General features: G+C 44.5%; 1 protein-coding gene across 1 annotated transcript in view; it reads left to right on the top strand.

Moving 5' to 3' along the window:
* The first annotated feature begins 216 nt into the window (after positions 1 to 216).
* The window catches only part of KLHL2 (kelch like family member 2), a 121,483-nt gene continuing 96,267 nt past the window's right edge, over positions 217 to 25,432 (top strand). The window contains exons 1-3 of the mRNA XM_069977838.1: positions 217 to 553; positions 18,566 to 18,688; positions 22,054 to 22,160. Coding sequence (XP_069833939.1) covers positions 486 to 553; positions 18,566 to 18,688; positions 22,054 to 22,160 — 298 coding nt within the window. The 5' untranslated portion in view covers positions 217 to 485. The remainder of the gene's footprint in view (positions 554 to 18,565; positions 18,689 to 22,053; positions 22,161 to 25,432) is intronic.

Genomic DNA, 25,432 nt, shown 5'->3' with positions numbered 1-25,432 from the left:
GCATCATATAACCTCAATGATATGAATAACCCCGTGAATCACATTTTACGACAGTCACGTTTTGCACAGTGACATCCTCACACTACATTGCAGTTTACAGGGCACGTCCCGTACAGCGGCGGCGGTTTCTGCAGACTACTTCCTGTCTGTCCTGTTGGTCTTCCACAGGCAGAGGGCGCCACTACTTTTTGGTATTCGTCCTAATTGCCTCACGAGATGCGAGATCAGGATGTTGATACAGAGTGCACCAGCTCGTAGTAACCCGCTCACATAGAGGAGCGCAGGGTGCCGCGTGCTGCTCGCCGGCTGCTGACCGGACGAGTGACGGGAGCCGCCGCGTTCTGCTGTCACCCGGGACAAGCCTGGTGGATTAGGCGGAGACCTCAGCGGAGAGAGCGAGAGCCCCAGAGCCGCCTGGGCATGGACTGAGCCGGGAGAAGTGCTGCTGCTGCTGCTGCGGGATCTCCGCTCCGCCAGCCCGTGGAATGGTGCTGACATCTGCCCGCAGTGCTCCCTCCGCCAGCAGCATGGAGACGTCTCCTGTCACCGCAGTGTAAGCCGCACCTGATCTCATACATATCCGCACCTGATCTCCTACATATCCGCACCTGATCTCCTACATATCCGCACCTGATCTCATACATATCCGCACCTGATCTCGTACATATCCGCGCCTGATCTCGTACATATCCGCACCTGATCTCGTACATATCCGCACCTGATCTCATACGTATCCGCACCTGATCTCGTACGTATCCGCGCCTGATCACGTACGTATCCGCGCCTGATCACGTACGTATCCGCGCCTGATCACGTACGTATCCGCGCCTGATCACGTACGTATCCGCGCCTGATCACGTACGTATCCGCGCCTGATCACGTACGTATCCGCGCCTGATCACGTACGTATCCGCGCCTGATCACGTACGTATCCGCGCCTGATCACGTACGTATCCGCGCCTGATCGCGTACGTATCCGCGCCTGATCGCGTACGTATCCGCGCCTGATCACGTACGTATCCGCGCCTGATCACGTACGTATCCGCTTCCAGCCTGCTGTAGTCTCCTAGAGGTGGCCAGTATATGGGGAGGATGGGATCACTAATGTCTACTCGCTGGGGACTGTGCACACTGGTTAGCTCTGACATTCCCATAACATGGATTGGTTGGCCCCTTATCTGTTAGACATTCATACTACTCACCACTGGTCTCCAACATGTGGCCATCAAGCTGTTGTAAAACTATGACTGCCATCAGCCATAGCAGTGTCCAATCCTCCTCCAGCTGGAGGGTCACAGGTTGGGGGAACACTGCCATATGCTATCAGCTTCTTTTTTGCTTTATAAACATTTTCTGATGTGTCAGTGAGATATTGTCCCTTAAAGGGGTATTCCCATTTTAGCTATTATAGATACACTTGGAGTTCTTGTCAAGTAATTTTTGCAAAGACATTAATTTATTAACATGCCTCCTTCCCCTGATATGCTGCTCTTTTCCTTCCATTGTTTACAGATCATGGTTATCAACAACCACTCTGCTCTAAAAGCACTGGTTTGCTTCCTGTCTATTTAGCTATATTGTGGATGTCTAGAGACATGGGGGGGATTTATTAGGACCGTTGTACTTATGCATCGGTCTTACCTCGCTTACCTCTTAGTGAATCCGGCTAGCCAGGTGACCAACTCTGTGCCCGGTGTACCAAATCCAGCAGGTGTAGCTTCTATTAGCTGAGATTGGAATATCCCTTTAACCCCCATGATGCTAGGATAAAGGACCCGGCCAAACCCTTATGTCCTGTGTCTGAGTCTGGTCTGACACTTCAATCCACAGTGAACTTCAAGTGAGAATTTCAAACCTGGAGACCAGCTTACCAAAGTCTGCAGGCAATGCTCGCAGGAGCACGGTCCAGGAGTACTGACAGTACCTATATGCATAGATCTGTGTTGCTAGTTTCCAGTTACTGGCACAGAGGGCATTCCGTAGGTACTTTTCTCTTGGCTCCTGCTTCTTTGGAAAAATTGTTCTTTACTTTAGGCTGACAGTGTCACAGAGGCGGGTCTGTCCCATTGTCTGTGCCCGTCTAGCTCTCCAGCCACCGCTGTGTCTCCAGGACCACCCCGCCTCCTCCGAGAGTGATTGAAAGGCAGAAGAGGCAGGGGCCGCCTGGAGATAGAGCGGTCCGAGGCGCAGACAGTGTCACAGACCCATCTCTGTTACACTGTTAGGGTACTATTACACCAAGCAATTTTTCGACGATTAACGATCTTAAACGACGGCTAAGGCAAACGACCCAAAATCGTTCGCCCAATTACATGGAACGATGATCGTTATTTATGATCGTTCTTGCGGTCGTTTAGTCGTCTGTATTGAGTACATTTCAGCTGCGAATTCTTCGCATTATTCCACCGAACAATGTGCGAACGATAAAACGATAAAAATAGTTCCGGATCCTATCATACGATCAACGATTTTTCGTTGGTCGTTTAATCGTTGCCTGCTATTACATGAAATGATTATCGTTCAAATCCGAACGATTTAACGATTTTTCGAACTATAATTGCTCCGTGTAATACCAGTCTTAGTCTGGTATAAAGAATGATTTTTCCAAAGACGGGGGATCAGGGAGCCAAGAGAAAAGTACCCACAGAATGCCCTCTTTGCCAGTACCAGAGAAAGGTACCAATAGGATGCCCTCTTTGTAGGTGCAAGGATAGCCGAATATCTGACTTTAAAAATCCTTGCTTCATTGATAGGCAGTAAAAAATACACACCTGAACATGGAAAAGATGGGGTTCAAACAGGTGACTTGTTTCGGGTATGGGTCTCCTTATGTAAAAAGCAGCAGAAGTTTGGAAGCCATCTTTTCCATCTGCAGATGTGACTTGCTGCCTATCAGTGAAGCAAGGATTTTTATTGAAGAACTAGCACTGCTGGATATTGGTTTCTACTCTTTACTGTCAATCATAATGTGTATTAGCGGTGGTCATTGGGCCCACTCCAATCTATGTAACCCTCCCCCCAAATTATAATCAGGAAAAGTTTATTTGGGGACTTTAATAGTGATTGTCTATTGTCTGTCATTAGGATAGGTGGGGGGGGGGGGAATTATTGCTGGAGGGTAAAAGCTAAAAGTGAGGGTTGGAGCTGTCTGGTGACATCACCTGTCTGACAAGTATACTTTAGGGATGGAAACTGCTATTTCCGATGTTATAAAATAACGGCAATTTGGTGTGATACATCACCACTGTATAATCAGGGTCTCAATCCTGAGACTGAAGTGGGCACAGCTCTGATGTAGCACTTGTCCTTCCTAGGTCCTGCCCGCCATGTGCCCTTGCAGCCACCTTTCTGTTTTGGGACGTGAAGCAGGTCTTGTTTGCCTGAGCGGGGCCACTCTGTGGCTCCCCCATGTGGCACATTAATGCTATGTCCCCTTCACTGTACAGCAGAGTTGTATCCCAATTTATCACGGTTGTTAAAGGGAACCTGTCACCCCCCCCCCCCCCCGTGCCGGGGTGACAGGCTCCCGACCCCCCCGCTACAGTCCCCTATACTCACCTGATCCAACTGGGTCCCGCTTCTGGATCCGGTCGGGTCACGGAGATCTCAGCCGCTGCAGCCCGGCGCGCACTGAGAGATGAGTCCAACGCTCATAGAGAATGACGGAGCGCTGGACTCTCCTGTCATTCTCTATGAGCGTTGGACTCCTCTCTCAGCGCGCGCCGGGCTGCAGCGGCTGAGATCTCCGTAACCAGACCGGATCCAGAAGCGGGATCAGGTGAGTATAGGGGGCTGTAGCGGGGGGTCGGGAGCCTGTCACCCCGGCACGGGGGGGTGACTGGTTCCCTTTAAGGGTCCCAGGCCCCCATCAATCATAATGTGATGCCATGTTCTAGCAATGTACCATCTCTTTGTATGATGAGCATACCCCTTTATAGTACATAGTGTGATTTATGCAGACATAGTCATGAAGCGTTGTGAGGGATGACAGACCTTATAGTCTCCTTATAGAATTCCATGTATTGCTGTTCTTCAGTGGGGTAGTAAATCACCATATGATCCATCCTCACAGCTCTTGTGTTAAGGCCAGGGCATTACTCAGGATATACCATGTGCTTCCTGTCGGGGAAGATAGATCAGCCTTTCCTGTTTTGTATGGCCTACTATTGGTTCGCTAGCTGCCTTTGTGTCAGGCAGAATTGCTCCAGAAGTTGTTTGCTGTGATGTATGAGTGGCATCCCGGCACTGTCACAAACTTCTGACCTGTGTCCTTGACATACTAGCAGTGAGTAACATCCAACGGATTGTCACAAGTCGTACAAGGCTAAAGTTGTGAAAATGGCAAACAATGTTTTATGGAAGTTATCTCTGCAGCTCCTTGACAAGGATCCTCTGTACTCTCATTAGTCAGATTGTTATATTGTATAAATGTACGAGATAACCTTTACATGTGTATGCAGGCAAGGATCGAACAACTAAGGAAAATTTGTTTGTGTCATTGATCGCATGCTTTGACCATAAAATAATTGCTAATCGTTCACAAACCTTATTGCGTGTGTACACATTGTTCGTTCTTACATATGATCATTCGTGTACTAGAGTAGACATGATTAGGATAGTAACTAACCACTATTCCGTGTATTATGGGAAATGATTTCAGGTTGCTCCCAAAAGTGCTTGTTTGCAGTCGTTTCTCACTAATCATATTTCTATTCATATACCGTCTGGAATTACAGGCACTATAGAACCTATGGATTCCTATAGGACAAAGCATGCAACTCCCCCCCCCCCCCCCGATATTTTCAGAAAATCCTGTCCACTTAAGAATAGTACATGCACTTATATGGTCCGTATTTATGGAACTAACTCGCCCATTGAAGTCAATGGGTCTATTAAAAATGCACACGGCATACTGATGTCTGTATTTTAAGATCGATTTCCTGGCAGTCCCTGTTGGAATGGGCTTGTTGCATTATCCTTTTTTTTTTTTTTTTTAAAGTCATATAGATGCCATAGAAAAGATTACTGTTTTTTTGTGCGGGTCAGGAGAGAAAAAGCCGCTTAGGTCAGAGAGACACATAGTACCTTTTATATATCTGTCTGTGATTCCAGAACATTATAACTGCTTTTATTCCCCAGTGAAACTGTTAGGGAAGCCTTCCCAAGCTCCTGATCGTCTGCAACCTGACAAGCGTTTGCTGGTTTATTGGCGCTTGCCCTTTTACATGAAATGGTTCTTGGGAATGACTGTTCCCAGAAATGCTTATTTGGCCAGTTATCGGCCTGTGCATGTAAAGGGATAAACATTTTTTTTTTCTAGTCCTGGATGTTAGCGTGGGAGACTGACACTTAGGCTGTTTTACACTCACAGATAACTGACCAATTTATCTGATGGATTTTTGAAGCCAAACCCAGCGGTGGCATCAAGCGGGTGAGTGCAGGAGGGGCTGCGGGAGGGCTGCCCGGGTGATCGCTAGATTGTCCGGGCAGCCCATATAGGATAGCGGTGGCCTGCTACCGCTGCTTCTATTCCATGGAGCAACAGCAGCAGATCGCTGCTATCCTGGTTTTTTGTTTTTCAACATGTTTGAAAAACAATCGGCGCAACGATCAGCCAAAATGAACGATGTCGGCTGATCATTGCCTTCTATTCCATGGGACGATTAACGGCCGAATATGGTCCATAATCGTTCCGTGGAATAGTGCCTTGAGGGTATGTGCACACTACAGAATCCCGACGTAAAACCCGTCACTAATTCCGCAGCTCGCACCCTCTGGCGGACTCTGGTGGCTGTCCATTCTTTGGCCATTAGGCCATTAATCTGACAACAATCAGATAGCAACAAGAGATCACCATCCTCTTGTCACGCCTCATGAGCTATAGTTTATGGACCTGTTGTAAATAGCAGACCCTGTGTATATATTACATTTTGTTAATTCCAAAGTTTCCTAAAATCCTTTGATGAGTTCTGTTTAGTGTGTATATAAGTCTGTGATTTTTTTCAGTTCTGTATAACATCTTGTCTGACGAAGGGAGCTAGACTCTCGAAAGCTTACACTCAAATATACTCAGTTAGCCTCCAAAAGGTATCGCCTGATTTCTTCTCTATTCTACTACATTCTTTGGACAGACGGCGGAATCCACCCATGCGTAGAATGGAGTCTATGGCATGGGCAGAAATGTACGCGGCCACCAGAGTCCGCGGGTGCGAGCTGCGAAATCCGTGACTGGTTTTCCGTCAGGTTTCTGTAGTGTGCACATACCCTTATGCTTACAGCAGAGTTCTTGTGATCCCTGCACGTAAGACCCATGCTGAGCTGCTAGGCTGTTGCTGGAAAAAGGAGACATTCTAGCTTAGTCACTTAGTTAATACCGTAAAACATGTATGTCTTAGAGGAAAAGATAAACGTTTTGGTTTCTGTCTTGGTAAGGTATCAGGCAGTGCAGTACCACTTTAAAGCCCTAGACTTATGCAGAACTCTACACATCCTGGGAGTTAGGTAGCCAGTTCATCACCACCCGCAACAAGGCCATGCACCTCTGTTCTTAGTCATTAAGAGTCACAACCTCTAAGACCGTCACTGCCTGAATTATTTGTAGTTTACCTGTCTTCAGTGTAAAGCAGATTCAGGTTGTATTCAGTGCAGATACCTTTTTCAAATAGTGTTAAAGCGACTTTGTACCTACAATCTGAACCCCCCCCCCCCCCCTAAACCGCTTGTACCTTCGGCAGGTAATGCAGTTATTGTCCTAAAAAAAAAAAAAAAAACTTTTTAACTTGCAGCCCTGTGTCAAATTGGCATGGCCTAGACTTGCAACACCTCTCCTTCCCTCCTCCCCATCCTCTTCATCACTTGGAATGCCCCAAGAACAATTTCTCCTATTAATCACCTGTGTGAACATCACACATGAGCTGGATCATTAAGGTACCTGTGCGGTGTTCAGACAGGTGAAGAATAGGAGAAATCCTGCCTGGGGGCATTCCTAGTGATAAGAAAGGCGTTGCAATCCTAGGGCGGACACACACTGTAGGCCATGCCAATTTGACACCGGGCTGCAAGTTTAAGGGTGCCTTCACACGTACCGGGTCCGCAGCGGATTTCACGCTGCGGGTGTGCCATGTAATCCGCTGCGGATCCATGTAGTGTGAAGGTCTATGGGTAACACATTCGCAGCTGAATTTTCATTCCGCTGCGGATATGTAAGCCGGCCCCTTTAACCTTTTTAGGGCAATAACTGCATCACCTGCTGAATGGACCCCAGGACCGATCTTGGATTAAAAGCAGCTATCCAAAGGTACAAGGGGTTTTGGGGGTCAGATTGTGGGTACAGAGTCGTTTTAATTCTGTATGCAGAGGTTTCTATTGCCGTGGGCACTGTGATTTTTTCCCATTTTAAAGCTATTCACGATCAGTCAAGTTGCACGATGACCATTAGTAATCCGCTATTTTCACATCCAGCCACAAATTCTGGTATCTTTTGAGTCGTCGACTCTTGGCTGCTGGAAGACATTAGCGTTGTTGTTTTCAATGTATTACTGTGCAGCATTGGCTTTAAGTTTAGGATCATTGTTTTGTTGAAAAATAAATTCTCTCAAGTTGCTGTTCTTGTTTCAAACCTCATCAGGCCACAGCCTTGTAAAGCTTTCGGCAACAGTTGTGTACGTTTCTGGGATTTATTGGCCATGGCTTGAGAAATCAAGCATCTGGGCTGCACAGACAATCCATGTATCATTCGTGCAGCATTGGAAACTGACAGCACAGATATACATTGGTCCCTCAACTTACAATGGCCTCAGGTTACAATATTTTCAACATACAATGTTTTTTTCTGAACCATCGTAGCTTGAGACCAGACTCGACACACAATACTACAGGCAGTTAGAATAAGAAGCACATGCGAATACATAGATGATGGACAAATAAAAGTGGTTATTTTACCAGTAAAACCCCAGTATCACTGCAGTGCATGCACTGGTTGGCTGTCTAAAACTGTAAAGAACCCTGAAAATTCTCCAGTCCTCTACATAAAAAGTAATTTACACTCTCCAGAAGTTCTTTCTGACCATTGGATGTAAGGACTTGCCTTATCTGCATTAAGTATCTCCTTTTATTTGTCTTTAAAGTTTTTCTTTGGTCTACAATATTTTCAACATGCAGTGGTCGTCCTGGACCCAATTAATGTAACTTAAGGGATCACTGTACATATGTGTGCTGTCAGTTGCCAGATCACACAGCAGTTACAAGTGCATCTCATTAAATTAGAATATCAATTTTTTTCAGTAGTTCAATTTAAAAAGTTAGGCCCCTATATTATATAGAGTCATTAAAAACAGAGGGAACTTTTTCTATTTTATATTTATGTTAATGTTGATTATGGCTTACAGCCAAGAAAAACCCAAAATTCACTATCTCAATTTTTTATAATGTTGGCCAAATGAAATATCTGTACAGTAAATGCCCTCAATACTTGGTCAGGGCACCTTCTGCATGAATGCCGACATCAATGCAGCGTGGCATGGAGGTGATTAGCTGAGCACTGGCACTGCAGAGGTGTTATGGAAGCCCAGTTTGCTTTGATAGCGGCCTTCAGCTCGTCTGCATTGTCTCTTCATCTTCCTCTATGGGGTTAAGGTCAGGCAAGTTTGCTGGCCAATCAAGCACAGTGATACTGTGGTCATTAAACCAGATATTGATACTTTTGGCAGTGTGGACAGGTGCCAAGTCAAGCTGGAAAATGAAAATTCCATCTCCAAATAGTTTGTCGGCAGAGGGAGGCATGAAGTGCTCTAATATTTTCTGGTAAATGGCTGTACTGTCTTGACAGCGGACCAACCCCAGCAGATGACATGGCTGCTCAAACCATCACTGATTGTGGAAACGTCACACTAGACCTCAAGCAACTTGGGTTGCACCTCTCCACTCTTTCTCCACACTCTGGGATCTTGATTTCCAAATTAAATGCAAAATTTAGTTTCATCTGAAAACAGCACCTTGGACCACTGATCAACAGTCCAGTTCTTTTTCTCCTTTGCTGAGTTAAGACACTCTGGCGTTCTGTGTGTGTGTGTGGTGGCTCTTGAAGCACTGACTCCAGCAGCAGTCCACTCTTTGTGAATCTCCCCCCAAATTTTTGAATGACTTTTCTTAACAATCCTATAAAGGGCTGCAGTTATCCTGGTTGCTTGTGTGCCTTTGTCTACCACACCTTTTCCTTCCACTCAACTTTCCATTAAAATGTTTAATGGAATACCCAGCTTCTTTAGCAATGATGTTTTTGGGTTTACCCTCTTTGTGGAGTGTGTCAATGACTGCATTCTTGACATCTGTCAAATAAGCAGTCTTCCCCATGATTGTGTCCCCTATTGAACCTTAAGTGATCCTTTAAAAAGCTTAGGAAGCCTTTACAGGTGTTTGGGGTTAATTATTCTAATTTTCTGAGATAACAAATTTGGGGTTTTCTTAGGCTGTAAGCTATAATCCTCAACATTAACAGCAATAAAAAAATAAAAAGTTCACTCTGTTTGTAGTGGCTTTGTATAGTATAGGTATTTCACTTTTTTAAATTGAATTACTGATGTACTTGTGCATACCTACCTAGTGCGCTGCTATTGTGATGTGGCATTCTATTCTTCAGCTCTACGGTCCAGCAGCTGTATCTTCAGGCCCCGCCTCCTCCGACTGTCAATCATTCTGGTGAAGGGGGCAGCCTGAAGATGCAGTGGCTGGACAGAAGAGCTGAAGAAGAGGATGCCACATCACAGAAGAAGAAGATGCATATTCGTGCTGTCAGTTTGTCTTTATTGTTATCGTCCTCACATTCCTGTTTAAACATATTGTTAGCAGTAGCGGTCTTGGGCACCACGCATCCCACGCAATTGCGTGGGGCCCCCGACATCCAGGGGGGCCCCGCTCTGGTGCCCAAGACCGCTGCGGCTAACTATGTGCGCTCGTAACGAGCGCACATAGTTACAGGCAGCAGCGGCACTGACAGGGCAGGAGCCATTGGCTCCCTCCCTGTCAGTCACTCTTGTGGCCGCAGGAAGTGTTTTCCCTGCGGTCACAAGAGGCTGCTCTGTGTCTCTGGTGCCGGCGCTCGAGGCGTCACTGGAGCGCCGGTGCCATGACATCGGGAGAGCGGCTTTATGTGAACGCAGGGGAAACACTTCCCGCGGCCACAAGAGGGAAGAGAAGAGAAGAGGAGATGCCGGTCCCAGGTGAGTAAAAATGTTTTTTTTTTTTTTTTTTTGTGTTATATACTATATAGGAGGTAGAGCACACAGTGGGGGCCTATATAAAACGGGAGGAGCGCACAGGGGGGCTATATAAACGGGGGGAGCGCACAGGGGGGCTATATAAACGGGGGGAGTGCACAGGGGGGCTATATAAACGGGGGGAGCGCACAGGGGGGCTGTATAAACGGGAGGAGCGCACAGGGGGGCTATTTAAACGGGGGGAGCGCACAGGGGGGCTATATAAACAGGGGGGAGCGCACAGGGGGCTATATAAACGGGGGAGCGCACAGGGGGCTATATAAACAGGGGAGCGCACAGAGGGGCTTCATAAACGGGGGAAGCACACAGTGGGGGTCTATATAAACGGGGGAGTGCACAGGGGGGCTATATAAACAGGGGAGCACACGGGGGCTCTATATAAGTGGGGGAGTGCACGGGGGCTATATAAACGGGGGGAGCACACAGGGGGCTATATACAAGTGGGGGAGCTCACAGGGGGCTATATACAAGTGGGGGAGCTCACAGGGGGCTATATACAAGTGGGGGAGCTCACAGGGGGGCTATATAAGGGGGGAGCACACAGGGGGCTATATACAAGTGGGGGAGCTCACAGGGAGGCTATATACAAGTGGGGGAGCACACGGGGTATATACAACTGGGGGGAGCACACGGGCTATATACGACTGGGAGCAGCACACAGGGGGTCTATATAGTATACTGGGGGAGCACACAGGGGGGCTATGTATAACTGGGTGATCACACAGGTCTATATATAACTGCGGGAGCACACAGGGGGGTCTATATACCACTGGGGACAGCACACAAGAGGTATATACTACTGGGGGCAGCACACAAGTGGTATTTACTACTGTCGGCAGCGCACAAGGGGTCTATATAACTGGGGGCAGCACACAGCGGTCTTAATTAGATTGGGACTGCACAGAAGTGCCTATATGCCTCACTACTATACTGGGGCACAGAACATACCTAATTATTAAGTGGGAGCACAGGGACACCTTTAATCTGTGGGGGCACAGATGGGCGTAACTACTATATAGACGTAGAGGGGACCTAACTACTGTATGTGTTGGAGCCTAAAATATTTCTCTGACAGATTCTGGAGGGAAGATTACCAGCCGGGAGAAGACTTCAAGGTGGCTCACGCTGGATGGAGAGAGAGAGAAAAAAAAGTAAAAGACGCTGATCAGAGAAGACGCCTCCTGTAAGTCACTGGATGTAACTGCACTCTGTTATAGGGTCTGTAGTGATAGGGGTCATGGTGTGGCAGTATTATGTTATGGCATCATTGGTAATATCTTCCTGTTTTGGTCAGAGCAGTTTTGAGGTGATATGTAATCTGTGTATGGTGGTAGGAGGGTTATAAGAGGACTACTGGGGGGGGGGGAGCGCATGTCGAGGAGGGGGGGCCCCCAGACATGACTTTGCTTGGGGCCCCAGAAATGCCAAGACTGCCCCTGATTGTTAGCTGAGGATCAGGCGTTTTCCTTGTCCTCAGCTGATCACTGTCACTTTTACACAAGCCGATTATTGGCCGTAGGAGTGTTTCTTGCAACGCTTATGGCTGGTAATCGGCCTGTCTGATTGGCCCTTTATAATTGTCACAGATTGGCAGCTGTTTAATTTTTTTTTTCCATTTTCAGTAGTTTATTTTGTTGGTGTCACAGCATGCATGCATATTTTACTGCCCACTGCAACAAGTGTATACAGGTACCTCTAGGAACAATAAACAGTCTGCTAGGTTTAAATGTGTGTTAGAGGTAAGTTTAGGTGTATCCTTTAAAGATTACTTTATTTAGTAGACATTACTTGGCTGGGTTCCCACTTGTTGTGTTTGATGCAGTTCTTTATTTTTAGCCAAACTAAGGTGAGGATCCTAGAGCACAGGTGTCACACTGCGGCCCTACAGCTGTTGCAAAATTACAATTCCCATCATGTCTGGACAGCTAAAGCTTTGGCTTAGTTTGCAGCAGCTGGAGGGCCGCAAGTTTGACCCTGTCCTAGAGGAAGGAAATGTATGAAAGGAAAACATACAAGTATATGTGCCTCACCATTTTTTATTTCTCTTTTGTGTTAAAAAATGTTTGAATCCAGCTGTAAAATGTATTGGAAGTTAAAGGGGTAGTGCGGGGCTAAACAATTATTCACTAAATAACACACATTACAAAGTTATGAATGTATGTTATGTTAGTGAATGGCCCCCTTTCCCGTGTTTCCCCCCACCCACGCTAGACCCGGAAGTGTAGTACTCTATACTCATCTGATCCGTGTCGACCCCCGTCCGCCATCCTCCGACAATGATGTAATCTTCGGGCGGGCGGCCTAACCGCTCCGACCGTCACTCGTGCCGGCCGCTCTCTGCCGTGTCATCAGCTGCTCAGTCGCGACAGTGACACTTTAAGTGTTTATATACTGACCAGCCTGGGGAAAGTGAGGGGGGTATTCTTGTCTCATAAAATGATGGCATATCACTATAGGCCCCATTGCACTGAGAGATTATTGTCCGTATTCAGACCATTATTGGCCGTTACAGCCGATAATCGCTTGGTGTAATGCTGCGTTTACACTAAGCCGTAATTCGCTAAATCGATAGTTTAACGTAAATCGATAGTTTAACGATTTTGAAACAACGATTTGGTTTTTATAATCAGTACTTAGAAAAATCATTAGAAAAATTGTTAGAAAATTTATAAGAAAAATTGTTATTACAATCGTTTTTAAGATCTCTTAAGCCCATCTCTCACGTAGGGTGAATCTTTGAAAGACTGTTTAGACAAAGCGATCTGAGAATTTTTAGCGAACGACAATTTGAGGACATGTTGAAAGATCAAGATTTTTCGCTTGATTGTTTGCTGTGTTTACACAGAACGATTATTGCTCAAATGCGATCGTTATTGTGAAAATTCGAGTGATAATCGTGCCGTGTAAACGCAGCATAATAGCTCCAGTTAAAAAGCACTGATCAGCCGACTTGCACAATTTCAGCTGATCCTTGTTTTTCATCAGGTTGAAAGATTTTTGAATGATAACGACTAGAGATGAGCGAACCTTGAGCATGCTCGAGTCGATCCGAACCTGAACTTTCGGCATTTGATTAGCGGTGGCTGCTAAACTTGGATAAAGCCCTAAGGCTATGTGGAAAACCTGGATGTAGTCATTGGCTGTATCCATATTTTCCAGACAACCTTAGAGCTTTATCCAAATTGAGCAGCCCCCGCTAATCAAATGCTGAACGATCGGGTTCGGATCGACTCGAACCCGGTTTGCTCGTCTCTAATAACGACAGTCTGCTGGCCGTCGCTCTGTGTAATAGGAGCAGCAGCAGCAAACCGCTGCATTGTCCTATGGGCTCCCCCTCTACCTCTTACAAGGAACGAGGAGCAAACGAGCGCTGATCTGACATCGGTCCTTGTAATAGGGCCTTATGGCATGCCCTTTCTTTTTGATTGGGATCGAACTTCCAGAACCCCAAAATATCCACAAAATACTGGGGACCCCACTTTGGTGCTTCCATTATCAACATTCATTATGATGCCAGGAGGTCTGAAACTGTTTAAATATTTGTGCTGTGCTAACATGCTGTCCTTGGAGATGCCAAAGGTCAGACATCCACCGATCAGATGGCATATCCTAACAATATGCCATCGCTTTGAGGTGGGAATCCCCCCTTTGTGGGGAGCTAACTGCAGCACAGAATAATTCAGCTAACACACGTGTTCTTGACAAGTTAAAATAGTGAGAAATGAGATGCAGATATAGCAAGTACTCATAGATTATTTATATCCAGTACTTGTAAAGCTGACTATGAATGGCAAGGCCCGCAATTATAACACATGCTTAATACATTCCACTTGTTTGTCACAGTTTTTTCTTTTTTTCTTCAGGAAGTAACAGCAGTTTAGGATTCTTTGGTTCCAAGTAAAATGCCGTGCAGTGTGCCTTACAATTAGCTGGCTGTACTTGTGCTTGTAGGTAGAGAACTAGGATGATGTCTCAGCTGGTGATCATGGCCGCAGGAATGTGTGCTCTCATTGTCTTGCTGTCAAGTGCTAGGGCTGGAATCCTGTCCAGAGAATTTCATTGACAGAAAGGAGTTTGGGATGTACTTGTCATATGCAATGTAAAAATTAATCCTTCAGTCTGGTTACTACACTAACAAAACCAGAGTAATAATTGCGTCAACTTGTTAACCTCTTCATGACTGGGTGAACAATGAAGCTTGGTGACCAGGGCAAATCTTGCTTTTTGGAATGCTATGCTGTAAAGTGGATTTTTTTTCTTCTGTGGTACAGGGCTAATATCTCTTAGTGTGTATCTGTTTTGTTAATAACGATACCAATTATGTGCGTTTTGTCTGTCCACAGTATTTCAGACTTCAAGATTTTCTGGAAGTTAAATGACAACTCCCACGTCCCCCCCCTCCTTTAACTAAAGGCCCTATTCCACCAACAGATCTGATGACAGATTATCTGCCAAAGATTTGAAGCCAAACCCAGGAACAGACTATAAACAGAGATCAGGTCATAAAGGAAAGACTGGATTTCTCCTCTTTTCAAATCCACTCCTGGGTTTGGCTTCAAATCTTTGGCAGATAATCTGTCGTCAGATCTGTTGGTGTAATAGGGCTTTAAAACACATTACAAAGTTATAAAACTTTGTGATGTATGTTAGTCACCTGTCTGGAGCTGTTCCGCCTCTTTTACCCCCCCCCCCCCCCCCCCGACCCCCCTAGGAAGTAAAAAAAAATCTATACTTATGTATTTGCTGTCGACACCGTCCTCTTCTCCCACCGCCATTTTGTGACAAGCGGGGGTGGGCCTGGTCATCCTAGTCTTCTGTGTCTACCTTTATAATGAATGGAAGCGAACAAGCTGGAAGCCATGGCTGAGTAAGCTGGAAGCCATGTGACGCGATCCAGCCAATGAAAAGGCTGCCGGTGCGCACGCGCATCTGCAGCCTTTTTGCTCTCATTCATGGCGTGGGACCCCGGAAGGGAGGATGAAGACGTGGACGGGGTTGACCAGGACCGCAGCCGGCGGGATTTTCAACTGCCGATCGACTTAGCAGGGATGGTAAGTATAGGGTCTGTGTCTGTTAGTGTTTTTTTTTTTGCTGACGCGGGAGTCCTTTAATGTGACTAGATATACATGAAATAAATGGGAGCTATCAGCAGGTTAGCCAAACCGGACTGGGAGCACACCACTAACCAGGGCTGTGGAGTCCAACTCCGACTCCTGAATTTTATCAGGACCGACTCAGACTCCTGCTCCTTCATAAATGGCCAGTCATATACCAAGGGAGTTATTTATCACACTGGCTCAGCAGCTTCTCCCTAATGTCCTACATGATCCTGGGGTGACTTCTGTGTAAGTGTGGAAAGATATAAAGCAGCTTCTCCTGTGTGCGTGGATGTAGCTAGTCTACAGCCTCCATGTCCTGAACTACTTAGAACTAGACTAGATGGAGCAGGTGATCTTTTCCTGCTGACAGTCTTCTATGTTTCTAACTAAATATTGACCATACACACAGAAACACTTCTAACAATGCCAGATACCTGTAATATAGATGTCAGCCATAGTGATATAGAGGGGTCACTGTAGGTCACACACACACACACACACACACACACACAGCCTGCTGCAGCCATAGCATACATACACACACACACACACACAGCTGCAGCCATAGAACACTGAAGAAGGTTCCCGATACACTACTTATGTCTTCTCTTCCTCCTCCTCCTCTATATTACACAGAATATCTTCATATTACATTGCATCCAGGAAGAGAACAGCACAGATCTCCCCCACACAATGGACTCTTCCAGCTCAGAAACAAACTGCCAAATAGTGACCGACAACTTTTCCCTGACCCCCCTTATGTAATAGGGCCACTGTCCTGTTAGAATGTTGCTTATAATATATATTGATGAGCAAAACTTTTCTAAATTATTCTAAGATTTTTTTTTTAAAGCTGGAGTCTGAACATTTTTTCCGACTCCAGACAAAGCTAGTTCCGACTCCACAGCCCTGCAACTAACTGCACCGGAATGGTGCAGAGGATGAAGGTCGGAGACATACCTTCATTTTTTTTTTTTTTAAACTCATTTTATTGAAGGATAGACATTGAAACAGTCAATGAGTAGAATACATATAAAAAGGTACATGTAAATAAACATAACAGTAAGTCTGTTGCCATTGTATACCATGTTCATAAACAACATAATACATTTATCTAATATTGTCTGCCTTTCAACATAGTACACATCATGAGGTTGTTATAGAAATCATTCAAATAATACATAATAATAAAACAATAAAAAATACAGTTTTGCAACATACAGTTGTAAAGAGTGATGTCTCAACTGTGTGTCGTAACTCATTACCCCCCCAAAAAATCGCCATCCTAACAGCTTTGTTCATTCTGGCATATCTATTGGATTGGTAGTTGGTCAAGGGGGAATTACACCACCAGCCTCCCCCCCCCCCCGGCAGCATGCCTGTACACTGAAATTTATAGGATAAAAAAGTGTGAGGAATAAAGATTATTAGATAAAAAAAAATAAACTCCCGATTAAACATAGGAACGTCTGCAGTGTGGTGTATAGACACCTCATCACTTATCTGGTATTGTGTGGGCAGTCTGATCTTACTGCTGGGGGTCACATTAGTTGGCTCCCCATAAAGACCCCCACCACTGGACTTCTGTATGTGTCTGATACAAGTGTGACTGGAGGTCTGTGTTCTATATTGAACTAGCTTGTGTCTGGCAGGCATTATGCTACCACCCTGTGTATAGTTGTAATAGGTGTACATTGCTCATATCTTTACTTTATGCAGTGCAGGTTTTAGTGGCTTGTTTGTCAAGTGATCAGTCATGTGGTAAGAAAACCTGCAGCATGTTAATGAGTGACTTATAGTAATGTAGGGGATATTATAGATGGCAGTAGAAATCAGACTGGCAAGCTTCCTGTGATAAATACCCATGATATCCCCTCAGTCCTCTATGCATTTCAAAGTCACCTTTAGCAAGAAAACCCATTGTTTTGTAAACCACTACTACTACTGGTGTGGTTTTACAGCAACAATCTTGCCTATAGGTTTAGTATTTATAAATTAGTGACAGAAGCTTAAAGGAAGCCTGTCACCCCGGCTGCCAGGGTGGAGCCCCTTATACTTACCCCCTCTCAAAGTCGCAGTCCCTTTCCCGCTGCCGAGAAATCCCTGTCGGAAGCCGTGTTCACGCTCACCAGAGATGAGTCCTACACCCATACAGAATGACTTCTCCAGTCATTCTCTATGGGCGTCAGACTCATCTCTGGTAAACGCGCACAGCTTTCGACGGGCATGTCCTTTATGTGGATGATAACTGCTTCTTTCACTCCCAGCAAAGAGCCCCATATATAGGTCAGTGTTTAAACATAAACCTACACATTCACATGGATTGTTCTCTGCTTATATTTTCTGACAGAATAGGGCTGGGTCCTAACAGAGACGAGAAGGAAAACCACCTTAAAAGTGAGATTAAATCCTGTTTTTAATCCATGTCGGACCTACACATATTCTATTTGTTAGGCTTTGAGGTCCACATAGGGGCATAAATAATAAGTATGCACTGCTGCTTGCCTCCGCCCTCCACAGAAGATGAGGATCCACTAAAGAGAACTTTATCTGGGAAAAAAAAAAGCTTCTAGGCTATGTTCCTATTATCCATGTAGGTGTTTTGGGTTATATGTTGGTAGTCTGACAGCAGACCTATTGAGGTTAAAGAAGCACTTGGCTTTTATATATTTATATGTCTGCCCTGGCAGCAAAGTTACGCACGTACTCCCCTGCGCTGACCACATTCTCAGGGCGCAGCATTATTTCTATATTCTGACACCATTCAGGTCCTGTTGGCACTGCTCCTCTAAATAGTACCTCTGGAGTAAGACTGGAATCCACTTTTTTTTGTATGCATCTCCGTAACAGTGCGCTCCATAGAGATACATAGAAGACATAGAAGAAGGACTTCCAGCCTTTTCAGAAGTAAGAGGAGAGGTCATGTAGGTGCCAATAAGACCTGAACGGCTTCAGAACATTGAAATAACGCTGGGTTGTAAGAACGGATCAGCCTGAATGAGTATGTGCACAAGATTGCAGCTGAGGCTAAAATTATTAAAATAAAAAAAAAAAAGTGCTCCTTTAATGGACCAAACCTAGTCAACTAATGATTACTTTAAGACTGAAAGGCATTGTCTGCTGAGTTTTTGAGACCACACAATAAATTTATACATTTAGCAGTGAGGTAATGTTTATATGTTTTGTGCACAGGAACACGAAGATATGCCAGCAGAAGCCTGTGGAAGTAAAGGAGACCACAGAAAAGTTCTGTCCTGTGACTATGAACCCGAGGCACACCAGGAAGGCTTTCAAGGTTATGAATGAGCTCCGCAGGTATTGTTTGTGTAGCATCTTAAAAAAGGGCTAATATTTCATGAGCAGCAGAAAGGTTTCAGTTCACCTAAGAAGTAAATGAATGTCCTGTGAATAATGAGCAAGGGGTCTAAGAGATGTGTACAGGGTCAGAACAAGTGCTGCTCTATAGCCTCTCCTTTTATACTGTTAGTTGTCTTTCAGCATATGGACAATTACATTTTTACTCTCATATATCCGCATAGAAGTACACCAAAATGCTTTACCATGTTTTCACCTGCCATGTAATTCATACTTTTTGTTCTACTTTGGCAACAAGGAGAATGTTACATATAAACTATGTTTACCACATAATACACAAACTCAATCCAAACTCTTGTAAATAGAAAGGTGGGTTAGAAGTTGATATGCTGTTTACAGCGTCATTTCTTGGGCAAAACTGCAACATTTGAATTTAACTGTATTTACAATGCAGGTGAATTACGCTGCATTAGAGGAATTGGCTGTCAATGATTTTTTTTCTCCTTCTTAGCTTGTTAGAGTATGTTCACACAGGCAAAAATGGTACTAAAAAACATCTTGAAAATCACTATGGAAGCGTACGTCTCTGTGAATTATGCAGTTTTTCGTGCAATTATTCATTTTGAACTAAGTTTTTGAACATTCCACACTGAAATCAAAGGGAGGTAATTTTTTTTTATAGGTAAAACTGCACGGTTTAGGTTGGAAAAAACACTTAGTCGGTGAAGTAGATCTGGCAGCGCACAATCTCATTATTATAAAAATATTATGCAATATTTTTCAGTTGTGAACCATCCAATGTCAAAGCAGATGCCACCTAGTTTTTAGTTTTTTATTATAGTGTAAAATGCAGATAATACATTTTGTTAGAGTAATATGTGCATGTTTCAGATCTGTACATCATGGAACACAGCAGCGCTTTGTACAGCATTACATATTTCTTTAGGTCAGAGGTGCGACTGCTTGGAGTTGTTAAAGGTTTTCAGCAAGCGGTGGGGAAGGTGAAGTTCGGAAATGATACAGGAGGGGATATCCTTTGGTCATCAGTGCTTAGTTTCCATTACGAGCAGTCACCCAGACATTTTCCAGGTCACTTCCTTGCAGGAAAACAACTCTTAGCCTTTTCATGACACTCCAGATTATATGTCTTTGAAAGGAATAGACCAGGACTAGTAACTAAACTGTATATTTGGGGTTCCTGGTGTGAACGGAAGTGTAATGCTTTGAGTTTTCATTGAGTATTAGCCTTGTTCTTCTTGGTTTCTAAAAAGTGGTCAGGAACTAAAGAAAGCCATAAAGATGTGTTGTATGAGCTGCAAATGCTCCTGAGAAGACTAACATGATCTGTGATACTGAAAATTTGGAGATCCTGTCTTAAAGCTTGTAATAAACCTTTAAAGTGCCCTAATGTTATGGAGGTAATTTGCCTTCATTACACCTGCTATAGCCATCCTAGTACAAGAATGGTCATGTTTTGCCGCAGTATAAAGCTCTTTGCTCTCACACACACCCTCTCCTTAATTCCAGTTTCCTAATGTAATTATCCTGTTTAGAGGCTGATGTCTGGGTGTGATGGCAGCGGAGATCTGTGTTCACAGGAACTAAAACGCCTTATTTCACAGATCTATATGTGTGCCTCATTAGGGGTGAAGTCACAAACCAAGTGTACGCATATACATCTGATTGAATAAGGACACTCTGGAATCCAATTTTTACACGCTGTGGTTTTACATGAACATTACATATGGACCTAATGTGTTGTTGATGGCACAGGACATTTTATCTTCAGTAAATGTATCTGACAGTAGTGCATATGTTATCTATTATGTCTATTATGCACAATATCCCTTTTTCTGTTTAGCAGTGTTTTATAAGAAATCGTACGTAAAAAAAACAAAAGTGTGGCCATCTACTGTGTCAATGTACAGCTGTGTAGCTAAAGATATTTATACAAATTTTGAAAATAGGTGGCCTATCCTTGGAATAAAGCCATCAGCCATAGATTGTTGGGGGCTGGGGGGGGGCTGTATTTTTGGAACCCCTATAGATCATTATTTACATTGGCCCATATGGCCCAAACTTTACCTGGAGCTGTGTTTTGGACTTTTTCTATAGAGGGAATCTGTGAGCACCCGGGCCCTAGCCAAGGTGCTGACTGTGCAGTAGATGGCAGTCCACTTGTGAGCTTGGTGCCTTTTGTAATTTTTTCCCTGCAATGGATTATGTTCAATCTTTGGTCTCCTACGGTAATAAAGTGTCAAAGAGGAGGAGTTTGTGTCACACTCTGGCACGCCTCACCACTCTTTCCTCCTCCCTCTTCATGAATAATCTCTGCTGCCCGTCCTCCTGCTAGCTCAGCTTTAAGCCAGTGTGTCTGATTGCAGATCAGTCCTCTGTAGGCAAGTGTTGGAGCTGTGGTCTAGGGGTAGCTCACCTGTCTAGAGACCTGACGGCAGTTCATTCTTTGGTTCAAATCCCCTGATGAAAATGAAATATATAGATCTTTATTTATTTTATTGTTTTATCATTTTTAAGGCTATGTTCCCACACAGTATTTTTGCTTAGTATCTTGGTCAGTATTTTGCAATCAAAACCAGGAGTGGATTGAAAACACAGAATGGCTATGTTGACACACTGTTGAAATTGATTAGATGGCCGCCATTTAATGGCAAATAACGGTCATTATTTAGAAACAGGGGTTGTCTTAAAATAATGGCCATAATAATAATAATAATAATAATTGTAATTTAAATTACGGCCATCCACTCAAAAAAAAACTAAAGACCTATATTTAATTTCCATCAGGGGATTTAAGCCTAAGAATGAACTGCGGGCAGGTCTCCAGACAGGTGAGTTACCCCTAGACCACAGCTCCAACACATTTGGGATCCGAGATTCAACTATATCTAAGTGTTTCTTTCAGACATAACCTGCCTACAGAGTATTGATCTGCAATCAGAGACACTGGCTGACAGCTGAGCCAGCAGAAGGCCGGGCATCATTGATTATTCATAAAGAGGGAGGGGAAAGGAGTGGTGAGGTGTGACACAAACAACTCCTCTTTGACTCTTCATTACAGTATGAGACCAGAGATTGTGCATAATCCACTGCAAGGGCAAATTACCAAAAGGTAACAAGCTCACAAGAGGACTGCCATCTACAGCATACTGTCAGCACCTTAGGTAGTGCCCAGGAGTTGATAAAGTCCCTTTTAATCGAACAGGATAACCCTGCGATACTTGGCACAGCTGTATGACATAGTGGCATACAGAACAATGCGCACAATTAGAGGCTGATGTAGTATGAATGTGTGGGAAATGTATTGATCTAGTATTTAGTGCCATTTCCTGTTTTATTTTTTACAGCCAGAATTTGCTATGTGATGTGACAATAGTTGCAGAAGATGTGGAGATATCAGCTCACAAGGTGGTTCTGGCAGCATGCAGTCCTTACTTCCATGCTATGTTTACAGGTACTTTCTATTTTCTTCAATATTCTTATCTCTTTTAACACTTATGTTAAAATAATCGATCTTGGTTATACCAAAGATACACCAGCTTTCCTTCTGGGGATAGCTTTTCCATTTAGAGTACTATTTCTGTTCTCTCCCTTTATGACTGGCTTCCTGTGCTGCACAGGGGTGTGGTGCCAGTGTTTACGTTCTCTCCCGTCAGGAATAAGGTGGAAAAATCTGGACACTTAATCCAGTTATTTGTTACCAAGCAATTTATGTGTAGTAATTTACAATTCATTTATCTTATGGCATCGGACCTTTATCTATTTTGCTTTGTAGTAGTCCTTGAACAGTTGATGCAGAATGGACAATGTAATGTCCATCATTTAATAGTTTTTTTCCTTATCTTTAAAAGCTAGTACACTACTGCATTAAAAAACAATGTAGGGTCCTACCACCACATTAATATTTTTTTTTACAATACAGGGGCTACATTTCCATACACACATTACAGAATTAATTGAAATAGAAGTACAAAAGGAGTGAGGGGCCGCCTTGCAAGGGTTGACTAGGCATGACACGAGGCAGTAAGTGCTTTATTTGCATATGATCCAGTCATTGTACATAGAATCAAAAAGTGCCTATAAGTGTTGGTTAAGCCAGTCACCTGCCAATCTCTGAGTACAGGAACAAAGTGCATGGAACCATGGAGATATACAGTAAAAGGGGAGAGGACAGCATCAGGGGAGACAAATTTGGGAATGTTATATGTGCACCGTGAGATGAGTTTTTAGGACATGCTTGAAACGGAGTGTGTTGGTAATGAATCTAATGTCTTTGGGTAGTGTGTTCCAGAGGACTGGTGCAGCACAAGCAAAGTCCTGGAGGCGGGAGTGAGAGGTTCTGATTATAGAAGATATAAGACCATTAGCAGAACATAGGATGGTAGGTGGAAATGAGGGAGGAGATGCATGGAGGTTGTGTGTGGAGAACTTAATGGGTGAGGAGTTTTGAACTGAATTCTGGACTTAAAGGGGTAGTGCGGCGCTAAACAATTATTCACTAAATAACACACATTACAAAGTTATACAACTTTGTAATGTATGTTATGTTAGTAAATGGCCCCCTTCCCCGTGTCCCCCCACCCCCCCCCCCCATGCTAGACCCAGAAGTGTAGTGCTATATACTCACCTGATTCGTGTCGACCCCCGTCCGCCATCTTGTGACAATGATGTTATCTTTGGGAGGCAGGCCGAACCGCTCCGACCGTCCCTCGTGCCACTGATGACGCCGCAGAGGGGGGGTGGCGGCATGAAGGAGGGCTGGTGCGGTCCTGCCGGCCTCCCAAAGACGACGTCATTGTCCCCAAGATGGCGGCCGAGGTCGACACGAATCGGGTATGTATAGTGCACTACACTTCCAAGGGGGGGGACACGGGGAAAGGGGCCATTCACTAACATAACATACATTACAAAGTTGTATAACTTTGTAATGTGTGTTATTTAGTGAATAATTTTTTAACGCCGCACTACCCCTTTAATGGGTAACCAGTGCAGTGACTGGCACAGGGAGGAGACGTTAGTGTAACAGCTAGAGAGGAAGATGACTCTGGCTGCTACATTCAGGATAGATTGGTGAGGGGAGAGTTTAGAGAGAGGATGGACAATTAGTAGGGAGTTACAGTAGTCAAGATGAGAGTGGATCAGGGCGACCTGTAAGAGTCTGAGCTGTGTCAATGGTAAGAAATGGGAGGATTCTAAAAAATGTTTTTGAGGTGTAGATGGCAGGAGCATGCAAGCGCTTGAATATATTGAGTAAAAGATGGATCAGTCTAGCACAGTGCTTCTCAATTCCAGTCCTCAGGCCTCACCAACAGGTCATGTTTTGAGGGTTTCCTTAGTATTTCACAGGTGATATCATTATACTCAGTGCATCAGGTATTATCACAGGTGTTCTTTGTATGGGAATCCTCAAAACATGACCTGTTGGTGAGGCCTGAGGACTAGAATTGAGAAGCACTAGTCTAGCATAATCCCAAGGCATTGAGCTTGGTGTATAGCAGTTATGCTGGTACTACAGACTGAGAGGGAGATGTCTGATTTAGTTTTTTTTTTAGAGGAAGGAAATACAAGAAGCTCAGTTTTAGAAAGATTGATTTTGAGAAATAGAGAGGTCATAATATTAGAGAGTGTGAATAGACAGTCACTGGTGGTTTGTAGGAAAGCAGGTGTGATGTCACAGAAGAGGTGTATAGCTGGATTTCTTTAGCGTAGAGATGGTATTGAAGGCCAAACCTGCTGATTCTCTCTCTGATGGGTGCTGTATAGAAGGAGAAGAGGAGGTGACCCAGGTCTGATTCTTGGTGAACCTTAACAGTAAGAGGTAACAGAGAAGAAGCAGAGCCAGAGAAGGATGCACTGAAGGAGCGATCAGAGATACAATGAAAACCAGGAGAAAGAAAAGCCCTTGAGGCCAAGAGAGGAGAGCAGGAAGAGGAGGAGCTGGTGGTTTACAATGTCAAACTTTGCTGAGAGATCCAAGAGAATAAGCAGGGAGTAATTTCCTTGTGACTTTGCCTTCAGGAAGTAGTTTTACACCTTGGTGAGAGTAGTTTCAGTTGAGTGAAGGGGGTTCGGCAAGAATAGAGCAGATGTGGTAGTGGGCTGCTGTGTGGTGTTGCAGCTGCTTCGACAGGTCTTTTGCTAGGTGGTAGTGTGACTCCGCTACAATGGTGGCTGGTCGGTGGAGTAAAGCTCAGCCAGATGGTATAGTGTTGTGACGCCAGTGCTGAATCAGCACACAGGTATAGAGCACACCTGCTTTTAGTTTTTGAGCCTGGCTATACCTTTCCCCAATGGTCTGTGACCTGTTGGGTTGTGATAGGTGCCTTGGGCGCTTATCACGGTGGTCCGGAGTGGAGTTATGACCGACCCACCCTGTATACTGCCACCCACGGAAAGGGGAGATAACCCAAGAACGGTGTAACTGATGTGTAGGTGCTAGTACAATAACCACTGAGTCCCGGTAAAATAAACCCTTTACTGACGAATATGTTGGACTTGACTATATCTGCACTGAGAACTGTGGAGGTAGTGAGCGTAGAGGAGCAGTGCTGACTTGGTTGTGTGCTGAGAAGAAAAGAGAGGTCAGAGGGTTGAAATAGAGTTCAGAAATAGGTTGTGAGAGTTCAGAGTAGTGGAGAGGAGTTTGTCTTGAGAGTTCCAACCCAATGTAGTACTGTGCTAGAAGGAACTTTAGAAGGATACTTGAGAATACTTGAAAATACTTGT

Source organism: Dendropsophus ebraccatus, chromosome 7, assembly GCF_027789765.1.
Source record: "Dendropsophus ebraccatus isolate aDenEbr1 chromosome 7, aDenEbr1.pat, whole genome shotgun sequence".
NCBI lineage: Eukaryota > Metazoa > Chordata > Amphibia > Anura > Hylidae > Dendropsophus > Dendropsophus ebraccatus.
This window is presented reverse-complemented; position numbering and strand designations above follow the sequence as displayed.